General features: G+C 35.3%; 1 protein-coding gene across 4 annotated transcripts; it reads right to left on the bottom strand.

Annotated features, from left to right (window-relative positions):
* Nucleotides 1-655: 655 nt before the first annotated feature.
* Nucleotides 656-20082, bottom strand: Ggamma30A (guanine nucleotide-binding protein subunit gamma-e). Of its 4 annotated transcripts, none has more exons than XM_074171428.1 (3): nt 19917-20082; nt 8430-8596; nt 656-3175 (listed from the first exon to the last, which is right to left on the bottom strand). In XM_074171428.1, exons 2-3 carry the CDS (start codon nt 8540-8542, stop codon nt 3070-3072), a joined length of 219 nt encoding a protein of 72 aa, XP_074027529.1. In that variant the 5' UTR covers nt 8543-8596; nt 19917-20082; the 3' UTR covers nt 656-3069. The 4 variants fall into 4 exon arrangements, with proteins under 4 accessions (XP_074027529.1, XP_074027527.1, XP_074027526.1 ...); XM_074171426.1 differs by having other exon boundaries at nt 8430-8650; nt 19913-20081; XM_074171425.1 differs by having other exon boundaries at nt 8430-8650; nt 19917-20081.
* Between the last annotated feature and the right edge of the window lie 1609 nt (nt 20083-21691).

The following is a 21691-nucleotide window of genomic DNA, read 5'->3' as shown; positions in this document are numbered from 1 at the left end:
AAATAATTACTAGACTTTTTTACTTCAGAGTTCATATTTCCTCGGTGTTGTAAATTTTTCCCGCAACTGCATATGTTGCATAACAAAATAATTGAAGCCCCTGTTCTATTGTTTTTCGCCTTCAATTTTCATGGTTTGCTTCTTATGAGAACACTATCCGAATGAAGTGCAATGAACTGAAATAAACTTTATTCGATAATTAAGTCAACCAACGCATCTAGGAGAATATGCCAGGCTTCAGACCCTTTCGATATTTGGAAAATTGTGTTGTTCATGAAATAGTTTGATTATATTGTACATATTTATTGGAATTTCCCTAGTACCTTGGTTAACATATATTTATTCTCTGGAAGTTTTTTTATTTTTAAACCTCCTGTTGAATATTCGAAAATCAACAAGTTGAACTAGAATATATATGGTTCTAAATTTAGCCTTTATCGAAGCAAAATATTCAAGTAAGGTGATGATGAGTTAAACTATTTTCTTCCAAGAAAGTACAATATAATTTCATTATATCAGAAGGATTACATATTATTTTTGAATATCCAAATCTGAATAATCAGTTTTAAGTAACTGCTGCAATAGTGATGATCCATGTTTGAATATTGAAACAAGCATCCCCACAAAAATATCGTCAGAATCGGGTAAAAAAGAATTCAACATCTTCATATTTTAATATTGTCGTATTGCCTAGTTCAACTATTTAACGGAAATTTTTTCTACTGTCAGACGCAGTATCGAGTTCAGAATCTTATCTATGAATATTGTTATGTTCAACTTACACATAATTTAACACTAAGTACACATATTCCTATAGCAACAAGCTCAAAATTCCTATTAATGTACTGGATGATTCAAGCACGAAACAACCTAAATACAACTCAGTTGGGACAGGCTGTAGAAGCGCCTTTCTCAACTTTGTTGGTCTGTCTCTCGACAGCCTTCTAAATATACATAAATATACAGATGTCTGTAAGTTTAATGCTTAATATTCTTTGTTATATAATTCAGTAGTTTTGAAGCAGTGATTAAACTAAAACGTTCGAACGTTTTTGTCTAAGCACATTTTGAAGGCGCAAAATTTATACTATACTTCTTGGTAAGTTGGGGAAAATTTTGAAAATCACATTGAGCGTCATTGGGAATTCGGATTTTCAGATGTTATTTTCTGACTACCAATGTAATATCCAAAAAGTTTGCCGTACTTTCGTCACTATGGGAAGATCGTATTTCCTCTGGGAGTTTTTATCAAGAAAAGTTTGTATCAAAATTCAAACATGGATTTTTCCTTAATGAAGTACTGTCATTTAGAGTATCTGAATATAAAAACCTAATAAAGTATTATGAACTATTCTTATATACTTTTAGAAGTGGGTACATATATATATTTTTCCTAATCGATTAAATATACACATTGCTCAACACCCAAAGAGACCTCCTCAATTTTTTTAAATACTGCTATTCAAAAATTCTTGAATTTTTTTTCTTTCCAAAAAGTTCAATAAAACCTTGTGTTATCCCAAAAACAAATAGAAGAGGTGAAGTGTACTTGTTTTTGGGACAAGGATGACGGTAATTCGCAGCATGAGTAAATTCAAGAGAAGATCGATTTTAGAAGTTGATCAATGAAGTCATATACCACCAGCTGAAATTGTGTTTTATGGTGGCACAACCCACTGGTTTTTGTATTTGTTTCCTTGTCATCAAGCTTATTTTAAGCAGAATTTCAACTGGCCTAATGGCTATTACGTACTCTTAAATATAAACGGTAGATAAAACATCGTTAAAGAATTATTATATTAGCAACAAATACGTTATTATAGATATAATTCTAGCAAATACTTGGAATAATTATAGTCACTATAGTTAACAACAGGGCGTTTCCAATACCACATTTGGTTCCTGCAAATCTCTTTTCCAGAAACTCAAATAGTTATCTCTTGCGCAATTCTGCTGGTGATTTTCAAAAGCAATATCAACTCCAGATGTTCTTGGATAATTATCATAGCCTTTAATTTGATACAATTCCCGAAAATCGGCAGAATTTTCACTGACATGAGATTCCCGACCCACAAAACGGAATTACACCCTGAATATATAATTTTCCGTAATATTATACGAATATCAAGTTGAATATCAATGTATATATCTACATCTAAGAATCAACATTAATTTTAATAAAGCTACTCAAGAAGTATTATCAAATTTGATGACTCGTTCGAAGCATGTTTGAAAACCTCGAGAAAATTTTGGGAAACGAGAAACCTCTTGTGTTGAAATCCAACAGTGGGAGATGATTATCGAAGAGCTGCCTTTATAGTGACTGATTGATTTCAATACAAGAGATAATGGGTGGCCAAAATCACGAATATTCTATACGGACGATTGCCTAAATGATCAGGAAAATTCGATAAGGATCAACATACGTCAAAGCATTACATGAAGTTTACACATCTATGAGCACAAGCAAAGCGAATATGAATCAATGTAAATAAAACAATTAGAAATATCAGTTCGTTTGGGTCACATTATTATTTTACACTTAGTCAAGCAAAGCTAGTACTACTACTCAGTTACACTTTGACAATATCTTTTGCCCCCTTTCAAATTTCTGCAGATCGTTTCTCAATTCGTCCATATATTGGAGACAAAGGAGAGGTGATCGATTGCTTCCGTGAATTTAGACGTAATTTATTCGCAACCCACTATACCGAAGAAAGCGCGGAGTCAAAACTTCTCGAACTCGAACAGAGCCATCAAAGTTGAAAATCCCAGTATTCTACTGTTTTAACCCATTAAACTCCATCATGCAAAAAGTGCGATATAATATCGATTAATATATGACAAAGATGCACACAAAACATGAGTATATTTAAACTACATAACAATTGCAATATTTCCTCTACTCGATTACTGGAATATATATGGTTATCCGAAGAAAATGTTGAAAGGCCCGTTGTAATAGTGGGCTGCTGCTACACTGCTAGGCAATAAACTGTTGATGTTCGGCAAAATCATGACGACAAATGGAAAAATAATAATAAGGAAGCCGAGAATCATCTGCTGATTCTACATGATGGCGCATTTACCCTTCTCGGCCCACGGGTTATTCTTTTTGTCCGGGGCATGAATGAGTGGGTCGTTCTTTTCGTTCTCCTCGACGTATTCCCGCATTCTGTGGAATAGAAGAAAAATAAATTAGTGCCACCATTACCTTTTCGTGACTTATAAAAAATGAACAATTAAAATTCAAGGACATGATGCAGACAATCTTTCAAATTTACTTTTTCGAATTGCACATCTAGTAAAAATTTGCTATCAAGAAATCAAAAATATTGAAAAAGTGAACAGCACCAATGTATAGAGTACAACATTCTCTATCGATTAGTATATATACCACGACACAGATTAATAAATATTTATTGAGATATGAAGCTACTAAAACGCATGCCATTGAAACAAAACTTAAGAAACGACCTAAGACTCGAACAGTTCCAATGATAACTTCCCTCGTGTCATATTCATTGTTGATATTCATTACTATATAGGGTAATGTACTTGGCATTTATATTTTGTTTACTCACTATCTTTCATATGTAAAATGGGGATATTTTTTGGATTCATTCTGTTTGTATCCCTATTCGTGTAATAAATAAATAAATACATTATTAGTGAAAATGTGGGGGGGCCTCTCCTGTAGAGGTCCCGGGGCAGCAGCCCCACCTCCCTTCCCCTTAATCCGGCTCTGGCTGTATGACTAATACATCAAAAACAGCTTCATGTAGGAACTACTTTGACAATCTTGGCATAATGACATTACCTTGTCTATATATTTCTTCCACAATTGTACATATTATGAATTAAAATGATTATCTTACAGCAAGGAAAGATATCCACTAATATAACACTTGGTATAAAGACATGATCAATCAACCCTTCTCAAGATTGTCAATAAAACGAGAAAATCCACATTATACAAGGTTTGTATAATTATACATTATACAGCAAAGTTCGTTCCAAAATTACTGAGTTTTGAACAAAAAACCGTCGCATGAGCATCACTAAGGAAGTGTTTCGTGACCTCAACGCTGATCCAGATATGCTTAAAAAAGGGGCATAACTGGTGACGAATCATGGATATATGGTTATGACATCGAAACCAAGGTCCAATCCCCTGAAAGGACGGCGTTTTGCGATGATTTTCGATGATTGATGAGATAAAACGGATTCGCTAGGAGAGCTCAAGGACATATCAAAAAGAGCATATTAGGACTGCTTCAAAGATTGAAAAAAACGCTGCCATATGTGTATTATATCTGAGGGTATTATTTTTTAGAAGGCAAAATGGAAATTGTTGATGAATGAATAAATATTAAATGAAAATATTAAATGAAAATTGACGAGACCTCGTAGAGGAAAGTCACCTAATATGGGGGTAGTGCCTAATATGGGGTAGTTCAATTTTAAGCAAGTACTTGTTCAGACACCTATTGTGAACATTAAAAACTAACCACCGACTTCCTAGAAAAGCGCCCATTCACGTTTTGGAGCAAACTCGTGTTGCGTTTCGATGATTTAGGTTATGTTTAGGTAAGTTTTTGAAAACTTAATATCATTCAATGCAGAATTTGGCGTAGTTTATGGAAATGGTTTTGGTTTTTCAAGAAAACATCACAGTTTTTCAAAAACATTCCCCTTTCAAAAATCTAATTTGTTCGTAATATGGGGTACCTATCAATTCCCAATATGGGGTACCCCATATTAGGGGACTGTGTACTTTTCCGTGTACTGGATTTATTACAAGGGACAAAGAATTGTCATTGATAACGCCCCAAGGAATATCATATGCGCGCATTAAATCATTTACCAGAGAAAATGTTGCAGCATTTTTTGATTTGTATGATCCACTTTTCGAAAAAATAAATCAAAGTCCAGTCAGGATCTTCGACTGTGATGAAACTGGCCTAACCATAGTCCAACAGAAACATATTAAAGTTGAGGGAAGAAAACGAAAAAAACAAATTGGTGCAATTACATCAGCAGAGCGCTGATACCCAAAAGAAAAAAAAACAGTTAGTTGCTGAAGAAAAAGCAAACAAACGCAAATTAGTATCCTGGAGTTCTTCTTCAGATTCGGCTCCTGAACCCGAATACCAAGATTCAGATTACTAGCAGGTAGAAAACTTTGAAGAAGATGCCATTTTTTATCTTTTGCGGAAATCCGTACACCGAAGATGTCAGAGGCGAAGAATGGGTAATGTGTCAAAGCTGCTTCAAATGGACTCATGTTGAATGTGCTAATTGTGAAAGAAATCCGTATATTTGTGACTTTTGCATTTCTAAATAATTTGTTGTATGTTATTTCTAGATGAGAATTTTTTTATGTTCATGAGGGTCGAAACTTTTCATTAGATATACGTTTTGCATTTCCATAAATTTCTCAAAAAAAAACAAATAATTTTACTTATTTTGAAATTTTACATAGGTATTAAATTGGGTACCCCATATTGCGAACTTAGTATACTCCATATTAGATAGATAGATAGATAACTTTATTACCTCATTAGCCACATAAGTGTAGGTTCGTTAGTTACAATCATCGGATACAACCGGATACAATCTTTAAAATCTAACATTATATTGAAAAAAAAAATAAAAAAAAGGTAGAATTAATGATATAAAAATGTTAAAGAAACAGTACAACAAATAAGTATTCTCGCCCAGATTTGAATGCAAAATTACTATTTATTAACATTTAGAAGATCTACGAATTCTTGAATATTATAAAGCCGATTGTCAGCCAGTAGAGTTTTTACAAGCTTTTTGAATCTGTTAACGGTGGTATTTTTTATTTCCTTCGGCAGCAGGTTATAAAAGTAACTTCCTGCCCACTCTGGTGATTTTTTATACGAGAGGTGCTTGAAGCTTCTGAGATGTATATTCTCCTGTTTTCTCGTAGAGTATTGATGAAGATCTGAGTTTTTTTGTAGGTTGATGATATTCCTATGTGTGTCTATCAATAATTTGAATAAATATATACCTGTTACGGTAAGAATTTTTTGAGATTTAAAAGTTGGTCTACACGATTCACGGTATTCCAGGCTATATATTAATCGGATAATGCGTTTCTGGATCATGAATACCCGGTTCCGTTCTGTAGCTTGTCCCCATGTGGTGATATTATAGCTAATAGCTGAGTAGGCTAAGGCGTAATAAACGTTTAGCAGGGATGATCTGTTCAAGGTTGATTTCAGTGAATATAGGGCAAAAAACGATTTGTTCAATCTCTGACATACGCTGTTGATTTGATCAGACCACATAAATTTTTCATCAATAATTGTGCCGAGAAAGGTATTGGTCGGGCTGGTAGTGACCATAAAATTATCTATTTTGATTGATATATTATTGGACAGTGACCTAGGATTTGTGGAAAATTGCATAATTTTAGTTTTTTCCGAATTGAGAATTAGACGGTTATTGTCGCACCACCAAAGAAATTGTTTGACAACATTGTCGGTTTTGATAGAAATTTCCTCCAGTGTGTGGCCAGTAATCACCATCGAGGTGTCATCAGCATACATGAACAACCTGCCTCCTTCTATGAAGTTTGGTAAGTCGTTCACATATAAGAGAAAAAGAAGTGGTCCAAGGATACTACCCTGGGGGGTTCCAATATCAATAACTTCACTTTCAATTTTGACAAAAATTTGCCGATGCCTTACAAATGACATTATCCACTTATTTGCCCGATCTCTAATACCCAGGACATTGAGTTTAGTTTCTAAAATATCTAGATTTATCGCGTCAAAAGCACGGGACAAATCAAAAAATATTCCTACCACATAATTATTCACATCCGAAAATTTTTGAAAAGGGACTGAGCACCGCTATTCCCCTATAATTGTCAATATTTTCTGGATCACCTTTTTTGTAAACAGGTATTGTCTTCGACACCTTCAAGGCAGTGGGAAATTTGCCATTTTCGACAGACATATTCATTAGTTTCATTAGGATATCATATACCCCTCATATAGGGTAGTGCACTTTTTTTTAAATTCTGCATATTTTCATCTGCTTTTTCAAAATACACGTTTCTTCCTATTAAATGTTTGATAGTATATCCAATGAAACATGAAACATTATGGTGTTTTGAAAAAAACTACTCCATATTAGGAGACTTTACTCTACCTATGGGAATGAAATTCTATAACAAAATATGTGAGTTGGAAGAGCTAAAGGATATGAAGAAAAAACTTTTTGAAGATAATTTAAGGAAAATTTTGATCAAAAAACCTAATACTCAGTACAAGATTTTCTTGAAGAAAAATTACAGCATCCAACATGTCAGAATGTAAATTATTTAATTATATTTCATTTTGTTGGAAGTATATGTCGAATGGTTTCAACTTGTATCCAATGTCGAAATATTTTTATATATTGATTAAAAATTGTTCAATTTTGTGATTCTGAAGTTTACCATAACGTATGATGTCTTTATGTATATTCGTGTTATACAAGTATTATAAAATTCAAAGAAAAATAAAATATCTATCAAAATGGAATAGAAACCCTTCCAAGAAGATTCATCGAATACTTTTCTTGAAAACATAGAGTCAACATTTTCTACACTTCATCTTTTTTAAGTTTCAAATGATGCAAATAACTACCTCCTTGGATAATACCATTACGTACATTTAATAACATCCTATATTCTGTTTCATCTTATTCCTCGCAACATATGGTGAAGTTTTCCTACCTAGGGCGACTTGACGAAGAAAATAAATGCGTACACAGCGATAAGGTAAACAAGAAAGGCGCACTCCCTTTGAAATCTAGTTGATGAGACAGTAAATTTCCCGAGGTAGAAACCACTGTTTTTCAATAGGTACCGGTGGAAACACATGCTATGACGTTTCCCAGAAAATCAATAAAACTCCCCTTGCAACACGCTTACCCTATGTGCATATTCTGAATAAGATAAAAGTGGCTTTTGGAGAACAGCTACCAAATCTGATCATTTTATTTCGAATACGTTTGAGATTGGAAAGTAATTGTTCCTTCATTTATTGATTGCCTTTTGAGATAACTATTTAGGTCATGCCACATTCAATCTACTCCCATTAAAATTGCTTCTGTCATTAATCAAGTACCGGATTCTGAAAAGTAAATAAAAACTCGCCTTTCTGACGAGCAAGAGCGACTAATTTACTTGTGATATGTACCCGTATGTTTTGCTTTTTCCGAATTTCAATACAGTAAACTACATGCTGTTGAGAAATGCCGCAATATGACTAGCCGTATTGTTATTGTTTTATTCAGTAGAACTCGCCACCCGCGATCGGCACATGCTAATCCTTCAATTGGATAAAAGCAAGGCAAGAAAACACTGAAGCGGTAACAAATAAAAAATCAATGGAATAATTACTCACGCTGCTATAGATTTGGAGAGCGGCCAACGCTCCATGGCGGCCTGATACTTCATGTTCTCTATCTGTTTCTTTAAAGCATCCTTATCCATAGTTGCAAGACTACTGGCGTCCATCTGGGCGGGCGCGTTCTTGGCAGGGCGTCACGCAAGCGTCGATTCTTAGTTACACTGAAAGCGGATAGATGGAGACACCAGAGTTGTTGTTGAACGTTTCGGAAATACCTGCCAATTGAACGAATGGTGTTTGGGTATTAGGTCGAAAAATTATGTGTATAGATATAAGAACTAGTTTTTTGGTGTTAGTGAATGGGAAGGGGAATAAAGGATGTCATTTATTGAAAAAAAATTGGTTCCAACAAGGCGCCATTTTGAATGTCAAAGTAAAGGGGCAGACGTGGCACTATAGTCGCGTCAACGAAATTTATTTCCGAAGGTCTCAAAACAGCAGCGATGTTGAAGTTATTTTGAAACTTACTTTTACTTGGCTCGAACTCAGAAACCTTTTGAAGCAGGGAAAAATTATTTTTATTGTTCAAACAAAAATCATTGGAAACTTGAATAATACAGGGCGTTCCAATGAAACTAAGTATGAAACGGACGTGTAATCGAAAATTTCAAAGAACACGTCAATTTTTATTTCTAGGGGGACTTATTCTGGTATGGAAATCATTTGAAAGGTCTTATGTCCCTCTACTGTGATTTTTTCGGAATTAGATCATTCGTTACTGAGAAATTAAATGTTGAACGTTTTATTTAAGATAGGCCATAAAAAGTAATATCAATGGCAACACAGTCAACGGATAAAGTGTTCAAAATGACCTCCACCTAGTTCCATACAATAATACAGTCTACTTTCGAAAGTGTTCCTTACATTATTGAAGATGTCCGGAGTCAGAAATCGACAATCCCGAACAATTCTCTGTCGCAGGTATTCTAGATTTATAGAATTTATTCAATTAGTAAACGTTTTGAAATGGTCGACACTTTTAGTTTTTTCTGTACTGCCAGTTTTTGTTGAAAGTAGTTGTCGCAGAAGAAAAAGTAGATAGTTGGCCACCATGGCTGGACTTAAATATCGTTCGGAACTCTTGACTGACGTAGTCCTGCACTAAGCGCGACCCACAAGAAAGTTTATATATTTCTTAGAATACTTTCTCTCTTCAACACATTCTCTTCAATGCACCATGATAATCTCCCCTTGTCTTATTCTGTGTACTGTATTTATAACCGTATCATCGCCAAAGTTCACCAAATCGTGCTAGACGACCGCCGAATTGAAGTGAGAGAGATAGCAGAGGTTATGAACAATTGAACGTGTTTCTCATATATTCAAATCTAATATAAATAAATCTATAGAGTCAAACTTGTTAACTTTCACTCACAAAGCAGAAGAGGTTCTTGAAAACAAATTTCAACTGGATACTATCTATACTATCTATCTATACAGATCATGACATTTTATTGTGGAAGTTGAGTCATTATGGGATAACTGAAAATAATCTCAAATTGTTCAAAAGTTATTTGGAAAACAGAGATTCACTTATTCTAAAAAGTTTGAGGTTACCTCTGGAGTCCCACAGGGATCCAATTTAGGTCCCTTTTTTTGTTATTTTTATAAATGATTTGCCAGGAGTGCTGGAATCCTCAGAGTGTCTAATGTTTGCCGATGACCTAAAAATTTATAAACAGGGTAAGGGACAGTGTGAGGGACAGTGTAATGCTACAAAATGATCTGGACAGGGTTTATGAGTAGAGTTGTGAGAATAAATTATTTTTCAATGTTGATAAATGTCCAGTAATGTCGGTTATGCGCAAGAAAGATCCTATTCTCTTCAGTTACGAACTGAATAGGGCCCCTCTTGAAAGAAACAGAAATAAAAGACCTATAAATTACATATAATGATACATTATCATTCAGGGATACAATTAAATAGAAAGCTACTGTTGATTATTGATGCATTTGTACTCAATGCCAGTAATGAAAAAAAAAAAGAAAAATGGTACTAGCAATGATTTCCAAGTTGCTAGACCTTAACGATGTTTCTCCCAAGGAACTCGTTTCCACACATACCATGATACGGAAAAAGAGGCAGGAAATAGAACAGAGAAGAGACTGCCCTGATATGGATGATCAAATGGACAATTCAGGCTACTCAACTGAAGAGAGCCTTGAAGAAGAGGCGATTTCAAATAAAAAAACGGCCTGTGGAGATAGAGTCTCCCAAAAAATCCAAAACAAATTATAAGACCAAATCACAAAGTGATGCACCAAAAACCGAGAAGACGGAAATACCATCGAGAAAACCTAAAAAACTCAAGACAAATACCCCTGAAAACGTAGATGTCCAGGAAGTCAATGAGGCCATAAAACCAGAGGAAACCCATACTCTTGAAGATATGCAAATTGAGGCACATGACGAGGAGGCCGCGATGCCAAATGCAACTCAGGCAACCGGCTCGAAAGCAAAAAAACCTCCACCGATCACTATGAGGCAAAAAGATAAGTGGTCGAAATTTAACGATATAGCCGCTAAAGAGAAAATACACTTCACGAAAGCGGTAAACACCAATGATGGCGTTAAAGTCCAGCCCGCCTGTCCAGACGACTTTCATAAAATAGTCAAGATACTTGACAGAGAAAAAATCCCGCACCACACCTAGGTATACCATGCAGAAAGCAAAACCATTAAGAATAGTGTTTCGAGGCGTCCCCGAATACCTCGAGACCGAATTAATAAAAGACGACCTAAAAGCCAAGGGCTTCGACATCATCTCGATAGCCAGGCTAAAGAAGCAAAAAAAAGGCACTCCCACTCGTACTGGTTCTAGTTTCCAGAAAACAGAGCCACATTTAGGAGGTTAGGGAAATATTAAACGTTCAAGTTAAAAGTGAACCACAACGACCCCGAACAGCAGTGGGGCAGTGCTACCGCTGTCAAAAGTTCGCAAAGAAATTGCAAGGCAATACCTGCGTGCCTAAGATGCGCCGGCTACCACATGACGGCTGAGTGTAAGGAGTCAAAGCAAGCTCCGGCAAAATGCTTTAATTGTAAAGGGGAACACCCTGCCAAGTTTCAAGGATGCCCGGAACATCCGAAAAACAAAAAGGGCAACAACAAACCCATAGACCTGCCAGTCCAACCGAAAAGGCTGACAGGACGGAGTCTCACATGCAAGGGCCGTAAAAACTACTGAAAGCAGCGGCCCCAGTTTGGTCGACGGACTATGTACGGCCTTCGACCAACTGCAGACACTGCTAACAAACTACCCCGTCCTGCAAACTATGCTGACGGTAAACACCCCTCCAACCAAGACGAACTAAAAACGCCTCAAAGGCCTCGCTACGGGGTGAGATTATAATAAATCTCGAGGCACACATCACATCACCAGGAAATCATCCCATCAAGAGGGATACCCAGATGGCGAGAGAAATCTCGGCCGTGCCCCACATTAAAAATACAGATCTGAAAAACCATACAGGAGTCAGGGGTTTCGAATCCAATCTCGACCTGAATTAAGATGACGAACAGATTATCATTCAGGACTCACATAAAACATATTACAAGAAATGCAAATAAAATATTAGGGTTTATTATAAGGCAAACTAGAAATTTCAGCAGTATTCATTCGGTATTCATTGGTTAGAAGTAAATTTGAATTTGGATCAAATATATAGTTTGGCGAGTATCACTCCACATTATATAAATTGGAAAAACTTCAGAACAAATGTTTAAGATATAGTGTGACCCATTTTTAATGGAAACACCCCCCTAAAATTTGAAGTTGTGAACCGATTTTAATAATTTTTTTTTTGAAATGTCAAGTACTAAAAGGTCTACCTTAGGATAAAATTTGAAATGTTTATTAAAGTTTCAGGGCATACCTACTACGATATTTTTTTCTTAGTAGAAAATCGGGATTTTTTATTAGCGATTTTTTTTATTGAAAAATCACTACGCCACTGGATTCAGAGTGCCTCTAAACAGGTGTGACCAAAATTTCACGAAAAAATATTCATTATTAACAAAGTTATGACTATTCAAAAATTCGAAAACTCACACAGCTAACAGTCACAAAAAACGCCCTATATCAACAGATATAGCCATGAGAATATTTTTTTTATAATTTCAACAATAAAGTGCCACCAGTGAAAAAAAAAACAAATAGCGTAAATATTTTTAATGAAAATAACGGAATTACATTCAAGTTTTGACGCTAAAACTAAACCTAAGACCCAATATTTCAATTAAAAATAAATTATAAAAATGAATTATTTTATTCTTTCATTAGTGATAGGTATTGTTCAATTTTTAATATTATATGTATTTCACCTGAAATTACATATTTCGTTGATTTATTTAACAAACTTTATCACATTACTAAAACAACGATAAAAATAAAACAAAAACAACAATAAAAATTAATTGGCGCTCCGGGGCGACTTCATTGATTCCAGTGGCGCATTTGCTATTTCAGCTGCAGGAAAACCCGGAAAAACCTGCAGCACCACATCATCTGAAGATCTTGATCTAACAATGTCCTCTCTCTTATAAAACAAAATGTAGGGTGTCTCCAGAGGCTCCAATAAATTCAATGCATCACCAGAACACTTCGTGACACGACTATCGTCAAACTTAAACCAGTTCGTTTATTCTTTGACCAAGGCCTAATAATGACCAAATTCAACGCCAGAACCACAGTGAACAATGACTGCATGAATATTATAATAGTGGTCTGCTAGGTTGAAATCTTCATCTATTTCGAACCTTCCAAAGAGTTTCTTGCTTCCGTTAGAGGTTAGTCTTGTTTGAAAATCATCAGTGTCATTATTAGATTGACTGGAGCCTCAGCTATACTTGTTTCCTTATAACAGTCAGTTAGTTTGGCGCATGTTGATTGTTGATTGAAAAAAAAAAATTAAATCTTAGTTGTCATGGAAATGATATCACAGTTTGACACTTGTGAAAGATTTTAGTGTACTATTGTCAACAATATTTACCTTACAGTTCTTCGAATTATTTTGTGTCATGGCTGCAAGATTGAGCGTAAGAGAGAAAATTGAAATTGTACGCCTTTCGGGAGATGACGTTAGAAGTGCTAGAGAGGTTTGTAGAGTATTTAATGAGAGACATCCAGATCGTCCTCGTATTAGCTGCGGTACGGTAAATAAAATAAATAAAATATTCAATGAAACTGGTGCAGTATCAAAAATGATGTTGAAAAGTAATCCTGTACAAAGACGAAACAGGAATGACAGGAATGATCAAATCATTTTAGATTATTTCGGAAATAATCCTAATGCCAGTATAAGGATTGCCACTTTAGATTTGAATATTCCACGAGAAACTATTCGGAGATGTCTCAAGGCGAAGAATATTAAACCTTTGAAGCCAAAATTTTTACAGACACTTCAAGAAGGCGGCGAAGCAAGACGCCTGGAATATTGTTTATGGGCCCAAGGGGAATATTTAAACAATAGAAATTTCCTAAAAAATATTTTATATACCGACGAAGCCACTTTCACTGCAAATGGAGGGAGATGGGTGTTCAGTTCATTATGCCAGAGCTGTGAGACAATGGCTTAATGAACATTTTCCAAACCGATGGATAGGCCGTGGTAGTCCTCACAGTTTTGGACTTTTTCCTCTGGGGACTTCTCACACAAAAGGTTTACAAAAACTGCTCAAGAGATAGAAATGAACTTTGTGCAAGAATTCGACAGGTATGTGCAGATATTAGCCCTCAAGAACTAAGGAAGGTAATCAGAAACATTCGTAAGCGCTACGACACATGTATCGAAATACGTGGTGGATTAGTAGAGGCTACTAGAATATGAGTTAGAATTAATTGTTGCACAGAATCGAAATATTTCAATAATTAGTTATTAGTTACGTTTATTAAAATTTTTTGCTTCATTGTTAGTTGAATTGTGTGAATGTAATTCCGTTATTTTCATTAAAAATATTTACGCTATTTGTTTTTTTCATCTGGCGGCACTTCATTGTTGAAATCATAAAAAAATGATATATTGTGACTGTTAGCTGTGTGAGTTTTTGAATTTTTGAGTTGTCATAACTTTGTTAATAATAAATATTTTTTCATGAAATTTTGGTCACACCTATTTAGAGGCACTCTGAATCCAGTGGCGTAGTGATTTTTACAATAAAAAAATCGCTAATAAAAAATCCCGATTTTCTACTAAGAAAAAATATACCCTGAAACTTTAATAAACATTTCAAATTTTGTCCCAAGGTAGTACTTGACATTTAAAAAAAAATTATTGAAATCGATTTACAACTTCAAATTTTAGGGGGGTGCTTCCATTAAAAATGGGTCACACTGTATCCACTTCAAAAAATATCACGTATGGCCAGACTACCGTTTAGTGAGAACATCTCATTTGAGGAATGAATTCAAGATACCGTCTCTCCAAATTATTTCTCTATCGGCTGCTTAATAATAGACTAAGCTCACCTCATTCATTATCGTTAGTTGAGTTTCACGTTCCAACCAGAAGAACAAGATCAAATACGATGTTATACAGAATTTCTGCTCTATAGGTGCCCCTCTAGCAGGTATGTTACGTCTCGCAAATGAACTGAAAGTTATAATCGATATACATTGGACAGATTCTCCAGCAAATTTAAGAAAAAAGTTATTATACAGCTAGTGGCAATGTCTTTGTAGGATCATCACACTTATTCGTCGACCCCGTCCGTAACTGACTTATTTTGTCATGTGATTTTTTTAGTGTAAAATATTGTATGTAATGAGGTCATCCTTGTAATAAAACCTATGTGCCCTGTTAGGGTGAATGAATAAATGAAATAAAATAAAATAAAATATTCTGCAAGAGCAATTTGAGAGCATGTCATCTCATGTGGAAAATTAGATGTTTCGTATGCGCTTCACCCAGAGATATGAGCACTTATGCAGCAGACAATGTGGCTCCTTGTCGTTATAATCTATATGCACTTTCAAATCACAGTGGGACAACTTACAACGGACATTACACAGCATATTGCAGACACCGATATAGTGGCACGTGGCATGAATACAACGTGGCTCCTTGTCGTTATAATCTATATGCACTTTCAAATCACAGTGGGACAACTTACAACGGCCATTACACAGCATATTGCAGACACCCATATAGTGGCACGTGGCATGAATACGATTCACACTTCTGAGCGATGAGGCATATGTCCTCTTTTATGAACAGGAGAGAACGAAGCAGCACCTTTGATGTGATTTTTTTTCTTCTTTCCTTTTTTTTATAATCTTAGTTCTTTGAATTGATGTGTATTTCATGATTGTTCCAAATTTCATTATTTATTGTAATATTTATAATTTCCACAGAATATAGAATCACTACAATAATATTATTTTTAATTTTTGAGCTGACAGCTTTTCTTATTGAGTAGTGTATGAAATTTCCTGAAATATGTTACTAAAACATGAAAAAATTAAAACCCAGAGAAGCTGTGGCTATTATATTCCACACATAATGGCATCAATGGTCTTTCAAATGAATAAAAATTTCGATGATATCTCACACAGACATTTTTTCATTCAAATTTAAAAATGGAAGGCGTTCATGAAAGACCATATATACAGGGTGTCCCTGGACTTCCTCTTTTCCTCTCGGGAATGTATAGATGGGGTCAAAATATCACCAATACTTCATATAACTTTTTTTCCTAAAAGTCTTCGTAACCAAGTTACGGGCCCTCGAAGTTACAAAATGAAAAATGTTTTTCTTTGATAACTTTTCAAGTGAATATTCAAAATCATCCAAATTTTGGTAATTGACTAAACAAATGAATTCCGTCGATGAGCTTTCATGCAGGAGTCAGTTGTTTTGCTACAAAGTCAGGAACGGACTACCCCCGATGGTCCACACCCCAAAACTTTGAAATGACAGATATTTTTCAATATTTTTCAACAAAATAAGGTTACTTGGACAATTTCATGAATAAAAGTACTCGTGTGGAAAGTCGATCGGAGCAACGAGTCTTGATAAAAATGTAGTTCTACTCGACGACATCAAACCCGCTCGTCCACCATTATTTGAAATGAATAATTATCAAAGCAGAAATAATAATGATAACGTTAATTCAACAGCATTTATAACAGGAATAATACAAAGTATGCTAAAATGAAGTCGTAAACAAAAAGTACAGTAACTATATGGAAGTCACAATTGTGATAGTGTAGATTCGTGGTGTTTTTAAACTAACAAGCTACTCTACTATGAAATATCGAATTCATTCCATATTTTGTATGTACATAATACGTGTGGAATAATTACGTTTCGTGTTGATCAGTTATCTGAATCTCATGAAACTCAACATTCGAATGTTTCAAATTCTTCTTCACAGCTAAACTGTTGAGGAGTTTCACTGATAATTATAATTTTATGGGAGAAATTCTTTAACACGAATCTAAATTTAGCTGAAAAAACGCACATCGGAAAAAATATTTACTATACTAATAAAAAGCAAACGAATGAACTACAAAAACGGTTGCACATGATCAGGTGAAAAATATCCATGGAATAATTATGTTCCATTTCTTTCACAGATGTTGACAAAAAAACCTTTTAGAAAGTTTTGATAAAAAATGAGAAACTGGAATGCGATTTTGTTTTGTTGAGTGGTGCGTTGTCATATGACTATCATTGTATTGTCAATATTCTATAGGATATTTTGAATTTTTTTGATATGGCCGAACAGTTTACATTCAATGAATATGCAGATATGCATGTATTTTATGGACGAGCATTTTGTAATGCTGCAGAAGCTCGTCGTCTGTATTCCGAGCATTTTCCCAATCGAACGGTACCGTCAAGAGAAACATTCGAGCGTGTCGATCGCAGCTTGAGGGAGACAGGTATGTAATAATTGATAATTAATTTGAGCACGTTGTTTTATTTCGATATTATTGTAGGTACAGTTTTGCCAAAACGAGGTGGTGAGGGCGCTCCTAGGACTGTACGTACCGTTGTATTGGAGGAAAATATTTTGGAAGCCGTCGCTGATGATCCTTCAATGAGCATCAGAAATATATCAGAACAGTTCCATACATCCAAGTCCACTATTCATAGAATAATTAGGGAACAACTGCTCCACCCATTTCACATCCAGAAGGTACATGCCATGACACCTCAAGATTTTCCAGCACGACTGGAATATGCCAATTGGTTCATGGATAGGCAAAGAGAGGATATGACTTTTATTAATCGAGTTTTATTCACTGATGAAGCAGGTTTCAGTAGAGATGGAGTTATCAACTCTCATAATCTCCATATATGGGCCGAAGAAAATCCCCATGGGATATTGCAACCCAAACACCAACGGAAATTCAACGTGAATGTTTGGGCTGGTATCATAGGAAACCATCTTATAGGACCATTCGTTCTACAGGACCGATTGAATGGAGAACGTTATTTGGAGTTCATTCAGAACGATTTGAATGGACTTTTGGAACATGTTCCATTGCAAACCCGAAGAGATATGTGGTTTATGCATGATGGCGCTTCTCCTCATTTTAGTTTGATTGTGCGTGACCATCTGAACCATATTTTCCACAATAGATGGATTGGTAGAGGTGGGCCAAATTCATGGCCATCGCGGTCTCCGGATTTAAATCCATTGGATTTCTTTCTGTGGGGGCATCTAAAAAGCCTTGTTTACGCTACACCTATTCACACAAGAGCTGCATTGTTGAATAGAATAACATTACATTGTGAAGCCATACGAAACGACCCTGGAATGCTATTTCAAGTACAGAGAGGGTGTCTTCGCAGACTAAGAAAATGTACAGAGAGAGAAGGTGGTCATATCGAGCAGTTTCTGTAGCGGATTTTTCATTTCTGTTTGCTCTTGAGGCTCTTGAGTTTCGTTAGTTAAACGTGTTTGCATTATAAAAATTCGTTATGAACATTTTACCTATCATTTCCATTTTCCTTAAAAACTAATATTTTCGAATAATGGTAGACATCTCAGGATAAATGTTGTTGAATTAACGTTATCATTATTATTTCTGCTTTGATAATTATTCATTTCAAATAATGGTGGACGAGCGGGTTTGATGTCGTCGAGTGAAACTACATTTTTATCAAGACTCGTTGCTCCGATCGACTTTCCACACGAGTACTTTTATTCATAAAATTGTAACCTTAATTTGTTGAAAAATATTGAAAAATATCTGTCATTTCAAAGTTTTGGGGTGTGGACCATCGGGGGTAGTCCGTTCCTGACTTTGTAGCAAAACAACTGACTCCTGCATGAAAGCTCATCGAAGGAATTCATTTGTTTAGTCAATTACCAAAATCTGGATGATTTTGAATATTCACTTGAAAAGTTATCAAAGAAAAACATTTTTCATTTTGTAACTTCGAGGGCCCGTTACTTGGTAACGAAGGATTTTAGGAAAAAAAGTTATATGAAGTACTGGTGATATTTTGACCCCATCTATACATTCCCGAGAGGAAAAGAGGAAGTCCAGGGACACCCTGTATAAGCGGTCCAACATTTCAACACAATTATTATAACTGACTGTTATAAGGAAACAAGTATAGCTGAGGCACCAGTCAATCTAATAATAACACTGATGATTTCCAAACAAGACTCAACCTCTAACGGAAGCAAGAAACTCTTTGGAAGGTTCGAAATAGATGAACATTTCAACCTAGCAGACCACTATTATAATATTCATGTAGTCAATGTTCACTGTGTGGCGTTGAATTTGGTGATTATTACGCCTTGGTCAAAGAAGAAACGGACTGGTTTAAGTTTGACGATAGTCGTGTCACGAAGTGTTCTGGCGATGCATTGAATTTATTGGAGCCTCTGGAGACACCCCACATTTTGTTTTATAAGAGAGAGGACATTGTTAGATCAAGATCTTCAGATGATGTGGTGCTGCAGGTTTTTCCGGGTTTTCCTGCAGCTGAGAAAGCAAATGCGCCACTGGAATCAATGAAGTCGCTCCAGAGCGACAATTAATTTTTATTGTTGTTTTTATTTTATTTTTATCGTTGTTTTAATAAAATGTTCAATTACACTGTCAATGGCATTCGAAATTTGAAGATTTGGAGAGAGTGTAGTTGGAAAGCATTGCCTCAGTGCTTACATAGAAAGAATATTTGTATGATACGGATTGTTAATATTCATCCTTTCACCTGGAAAAATAAAATAAACTCGAAATGAATACATTTGGAACGATTGTAAGTAGGCTTCGAACTACTTGTATAAAATTTATTACGACACACGACAGGCTAATGTTAGCTAATTACCAATACGTGTTCCTACACTTATAAATAAATCAATTCTCTGGACGGTGTGTAAGAGACTGATGATTGGGTAACAACATAATTAATAATATAACTTTTTCCTTGTAAACTAGCTATTTTGAGAAGCAACGAATGGATGTTATTTGTAGAAATGATGTCTCTGAATCAGCACTGATTGATTTACTTACCCACCTTTGCTAATTGGATGTATGGCTTCAATACATTAGAAAATAATTATCAGCCGGTGGTATTCATTACAATTCACTTAACAACTTCGTAGACACTAAGGAAATGTTTAAACAACCGGTAAATAGAAAACCAAGTTGAAGAATGATTCGAATATATGACAGAAGTATGGAGTCCCCAACTAGTAGGTAATATTGATAAAGGAGATAGCACTGATGTAGCGTCGTTGGAAAATTATTAACTCCCCTTGTTTTCGTGCTGGCATGTTTGTAGGCAGATACTTTCACCAACCACATTGCATTAGCAGGAACAAGATATATCAATTATTTTACATGTTCCTCTAACGATTGCCTTGTTATCGTTACAAGTATTACATTTTCGATGAATATCAATCAACGATTAATTAACGACTAATCTAGTTTCATGAAGTGTTACCTATTCGTTTTTTCATAAGTGAGTCACTCTCTAGAATTTTCATAACCAGAATTGGCAGGTCTCTTTTGTTGATTAGATTTCTGTTAAACTTTATTTGCAAATGAGTGAAATAAATTCGGTTTTTTCAAAACTAATTTCACAACTTGGACAAAAAATTCAGATTAGCCGTACCAGGTTATTTAAAAATATAAAAGTTGGTTATAATTGCAGTAAACTGAATTTTGAATGAACTAATCCAAAAATACAGTCGATCATCACCTGTTAAAAATTCCATTTTCAGATGATTTAACAATAAGCTTTGCTCGACTGGTTATTAGTCATATTAGGAAAAGCTAGATGAAGTTCCAGAAATTCACATAAGTTTTCGGTACTTCTTGAACATTTACCACAAAGTAAACAAGTGACAATTTTTCCAGCACAAGATTTACAAACACAAGACAAGATGGGCTGTACGGAATCATTCAGTCCAGAGCGGTCAGGAGTATTGATTTTGCTATTGTTCTGCTCACGAAGAGTATTCAACAAGAACCCCAAGAATTCGGAACAATCCTCTTGTTGTCCTAACAACCATCTAGTGGACTTCAAAGACTCCAGGAAATCGGTTGGAGGGAAAGATGATACCTTCTTACGAAACTGCAGCTGCATGAAGAGGTGTTTGAGTTTGATGAATAAGTAGGAAACATTCCCGTTCTCGTTCATCATTAAAACTTCGTTCTTGAAATTCTTCGTCATGAACAACACTTGTAAAATGCTATTCATGTAGCAAGTGTTTCCTGAATCATCCAATCCAATTTTCTTCTCTAGATTTTCAGGACAACTATCTACTGATTCGTAAGGAAGAACATGTTTCACAGAATCTCCATAAGAACCATTGTATTGTCAAACATGCGCCAAACTAACTGACTGTTATAAGGAAACAAGTATAGCTGAGGCACCAGTCAATCTAATAATAACACTGATGATTTTCAAATAAGACTCAACCTCTAACGGAAGCAAGAAACTCTTTGGAAGGTTCGAAATAGATGAACATTTCAACCTAGCAGACCACTATTATAATATTCATGAAGTCATTGTTCACTGTGGTTCTGGCGTTGAATTTGGTCATTATTTCGCCTTGGTCGAAGACGAAACGGACTGGTTTAAGTTTGACGATAGTCGTGTCACGAAGTGTTCTGGCGATGCATTGAATTTATTGGAGCCTCTGGAGACACCCTACATTTTGTTTTATAAGAGAGAGGACATTGTTAGATCAAGATCTTCAAATGATGTGGTGCTGCAGGTTTTTCCGGGTTTTCCTGCAGCTGAGAAAGCAAATGCGCCACTGGAATCAATGAAGTCGCCCCGGA

The sequence above is a fragment of the Leptinotarsa decemlineata genome, unplaced genomic scaffold, assembly GCF_025532065.1.
Source record: "Leptinotarsa decemlineata unplaced genomic scaffold, Ldec_3_MD MMD2_tig00000010_RagTag_RagTag, whole genome shotgun sequence".
Classification (NCBI taxonomy): Eukaryota; Metazoa; Arthropoda; class Insecta; order Coleoptera; family Chrysomelidae; genus Leptinotarsa; species Leptinotarsa decemlineata.
The sequence above is the reverse complement of the archived record's forward strand: the minus strand, read 5'-3'. Positions and strand labels throughout refer to the sequence as shown.

Bases quoted from the DNA above. Each gene is read 5' to 3' on its own strand.
- Ggamma30A (XM_074171428.1), bottom strand. From the start codon at position 8,542: ATGGACGCCAGTAGTCTTGCAACTATGGATAAGGATGCTTTAAAGAAA. The intron at 3,176-8,429 runs GTGAGTAATTAT...TCTATTCCACAG, and splicing joins CTCTCCAAATCTATAGCAGC to AATGCGGGAATACGTCGAGG.